Genomic DNA, 3,674 nt, shown 5'->3' with positions numbered 1-3,674 from the left:
TTTGTTAAGTGTAGTTAAGGGGGAAAAACTGATAATACATTAGTGTGATAAAAATGTTTAGTTTGAACTAAAAACTGTTCTGGTTTACTAAGGGTTTTGAAAAACGTTGTTTTAATCTAGGTTGTATAAATCAAGAGTACCAAGAGATTTGTCTACCGTATGTGTAAAAAAACACAAAGTACAAAACACACAAGCCAAAAGGAGTGGTCTTACAATCAACTGACAAGCAAACCCTTTATTGCATTGATTTGACCTTGAACATTCAGAGCCTGCTTGTATATTAAAACCAAAAACATCAGTGAAGAAAAAGTGGACCTTCAAGTACTGCCTCAAAACACTTGTCCAAGCATATTACATCTCAATGTATAACATGAGACAGAAAACACATTGAATGACAACTATGGGCTCGATTAAATCCGTATCGCCGTAGTTCAGAGCTATAGCGGCTTATAACCACACTGACATTTGTATTTTTTTAATGTTATTAGTTATACCAAGAGTTGACGTTTTTACAAGGATTGTGATTGCTGAAAATAGCACGCTTGAAATGTAAATGTAATTTCCGGTCTTCGCGAACATTGCCTTTACATTTCAATCGAGCTATAGCGAGTTTTGCCGTTACGGATTGAAGTCATCAATCTGTCAGTGAAGACACAGGTGCTCCTGGGTGAACCATCACAGATTCTGGCAGTGACTCCGGCATCTTTGCTGTGAAACTCTGGGGGGCACTGACAGACACAGACAGTGGACTGAGGTGGGAATGTTGAGAATGTGGATGTTGAGCCACTGGAGCCCAGTGACTGCTGGTTTGAGAGGCAGATGCATGCCCATGACTGAGTCCATGGCCGAAGCTGTGTTCGTGACTATGTCCATAACCTTGGCTGTGGCTGCAGCTGTGTCCATGTTCGTGACTATGTCCGTGACTTGGCCCAAAGCTATGCTTGAGGCCATATCCATGGTTGTGTCCGTAATAACCTGAGAGCTGAACAGGGCTCCCCTGTGTATAGTAGGAGTGGGCCCAGCCTTCAAATGTCTTTGGTGTGGTCTCGGTAGCCTGTAGGTTGGAGGTAAAGGACACTGGAGCGTAGGCTTGGACTGGGTAGGAGCCTGGGGTTGGAATGATTCTGCAATCAATGAGAACGTGGACAGAATTCAGAGAGCCTATCTATACCAGTAATTCTCTATCTAATCATGGGGGACCACTAGGTGCCTATTGTACAGTATTCAATTACAGCTGAGGATCATCAATTATAACTGCACCTCATTATACTGTAGTACATTATGTGCTCTGGCTTGCACACAGCAATTGTTATTTAATGACCTCTTGTCTTGTCTGATAAATGATATGTCTGGTGCTTTCTTAGTACTCACGGTGGGTGGACCGTCTTCCTTCTCTCCTCTGTTGATGCAGGGACATACAGGACACCAATGTTCCTCAGCAGCCTGAAAGGCATCTTCTTGTCCAGCACTGATGCCCTGGCATCGGACATGTCCAGAAGTGAGAGCCAGCCCTTTCCGTCTGTTTCACCAGTGCAAGTTAAGGAGAATGTGTGACGCAGTGATGCAATATTTTTTCTAAACAAACATGCCATAATGTTCAGCAGCAGGATTCATATACAACACCTATAACCTATTACCACTTAACTACACTACTAAGCACACTTATAAAGCTGTGACATACTGCAGAGGAGTGTATCAGTTATTTTGAACCACAATGAGGTTGGAGTAAGGATACAGATCCCCCCTGCGATGATGGCGATGGCATTGCAAAGGAAGACAGTGTGTGGGACCAAAAGTGTTATGATGAACAGAAACAGCCAGGGCAGGGCTAACATGGGTACAGTGACCCCGAAAAGAAAGCCCTTAACCATACGGGAGTGCACTGTGGCCATACCCATAAGGGAGAGGGACACTGGAATGAACCCCTCCACCTGGTTCTGGGCAGATGCACCAAACAGTAGCAGACCCAGTATGGTGTACAACACCCCTGTGCTGATAGAGAGCAGCAGAAACATGAGGAGGAACCGAACAGTGCCCACACTCTTCTCAATGCCTCCACAGAGGGGCACCAGAACCCCAATACTGAGGAGTAGCTGGGTCACTGTCTTGTGGTGGAAGGAGTATGTGATGAGCTTGTGCACTGCAAAGGAAGAGGAAAGGATTAAAACATAAATTATAGGGTTGACAGACATAAGCTACACTGGTGTGTTGTGCTGTAGCCTACTGCTGTAGCCTACTGGCACCATCTGTTACATTAGCTATAAGTTTTAATAATAATAATAATGTGGTCCTCTGTAGCTCAGCTGGTAGAGCACGGCGCTTGAAACGCCAAGGTAGTTGGTTCGATCCCCGGGACCACCCATACACAAAAAAATGTATGCACGCATGACTGTAAGTCGCTTTGGATAAAAGCGTCTGCTAAATGGCATATTATTATTATTATTATTATTATTATTATAATAATATGCCATTTAGCAGACGCTTTTATCCAAAGCGACTTACAGTCATGCGTGCATACATTTTTGTGTATGGGTGGTCCCGGGGATCGAACCCACTATCTTGGCGTTACAAGAGCCGTGCTCTACCAGCTGAGCTACAGAGGACCACCATTCTAGCAAGCTAGCTAACGTTACAACACTCTCATACAAAGTAGCTACTGAGCATATATAACTGTTGATTCACTCAGACCCTCCTAGCTAACTTACCATGCCCATTGCCAAAAACTGTCGTTCCAAGACTGAAGACATCCTCTGATAAACCGAAATATGTAGTGACAGTAAACAAAACAAATGATACTATAATGACAGCAACAATACCACTCGTGAGCCTGAACTCAGGAGTAAAACTCTTGAACCTCTGAACCATATGTTTTAAAATTATTCGGGATATCATTTTGATGACCAATGCATATTTGTCAAACTAGTACTTGGATAATCAAGCACAATAATCAATCAACTTTTCCTCCAATATTGCGCAACACTTTAGCCAGATTGTAGGTAGCTAGCTAGCTAGAGGTTCCCGCTAGATAACACAGCCACAAAGTACAAATAGGCTATATCGTAAAAATTAATGAAAACAAAAATAGGCTTTTTGGTCTTAATTTAAGGTTGGGCATAAGGTTAGCAGTGTGGTTAAGTTTAAAATCAGAGTTTAAGAAGATGAATTGTAGAAATAGGCGGGCAAGCTTGCTAAGCAAAAACAAATGTACTGGACTTCCGCATTTGGATTCGTCACAACCACAAAGTTGCTCAACTGTTGCTCAGATCATCAAGTGCTGCATTTGAAGACACTGCCACCTGCTGACATGTGCCTCAAATGTGATGATCAAAGAGTCCTCTACAGCCATTTCAGTTAGATAGCTAGATAGATTTTATTTGACAGTTATAAATTACGACCAGGGGGAGATACCACCAGTCCAGTCCCATACAAGCCTTTCCTGTGACGTATTATGCGCGCCCATAAAACTGTGACCTATTGTGACGTAACCAAGCATAAATTCACTACATAAACTGTGTTCAGCTTTGATATCATCAGTACAATCGCTTTCTTCAGTAAGGTTGTTTCAGGTGCATAGTCTGCCCTAGCTGACACTGTGCAGAGAATAAATACTACGATTGGAAACGGTTGGATAGACCCGTCCTTGGAGTTTAGAACGTCTGGTAGGCTCTTACATT

The 3,674-nt window shown here is 42.9% G+C and overlaps 1 protein-coding gene across 1 annotated transcript; it reads right to left on the bottom strand.

Moving 5' to 3' along the window:
* Positions 1–220: 220 nt before the first annotated feature.
* Positions 221–3,212, bottom strand: LOC311142165 (rhomboid domain-containing protein 2-like). The gene is made up of 4 exons (XM_084177757.1): positions 2,706–3,212; positions 1,736–2,140; positions 1,372–1,519; positions 221–1,124 (listed from the first exon to the last, which is right to left on the bottom strand). The coding sequence occupies exons 1-4, from the start codon at positions 2,890–2,892 to the stop codon at positions 635–637; spliced, it is 1,230 nt and encodes a 409-aa protein (XP_084033883.1). The 5' UTR covers positions 2,893–3,212; the 3' UTR covers positions 221–634.
* Between the last annotated feature and the right edge of the window lie 462 nt (positions 3,213–3,674).

Source organism: Coregonus lavaretus (genome assembly GCF_964263955.1).
Source record: "Coregonus lavaretus genome assembly, chromosome: 15".
Classification (NCBI taxonomy): Eukaryota; Metazoa; Chordata; class Actinopteri; order Salmoniformes; family Salmonidae; genus Coregonus; species Coregonus lavaretus.
The sequence above is the reverse complement of the archived record's forward strand: the minus strand, read 5'-3'. Positions and strand labels throughout refer to the sequence as shown.

Coding starts and splice junctions, on each gene's coding strand:
- LOC311142165 (XM_084177757.1), bottom strand. CDS start 2,892: ATGATATCCCGAATAATTTTAAAACATATGGTTCAGAGGTTCAAGAGT. Junction 2,141..2,705: donor AGTTTTTGGCAATGGGCATG/GTAAGTTAGCTA, acceptor CTTCCTTTGCAG/TGCACAAGCTCATCACATAC. Junction 1,520..1,735: donor CATCATCGCAGGGGGGATCT/GTATCCTTACTC, acceptor CTGGTGAAACAG/ACGGAAAGGGCTGGCTCTCA.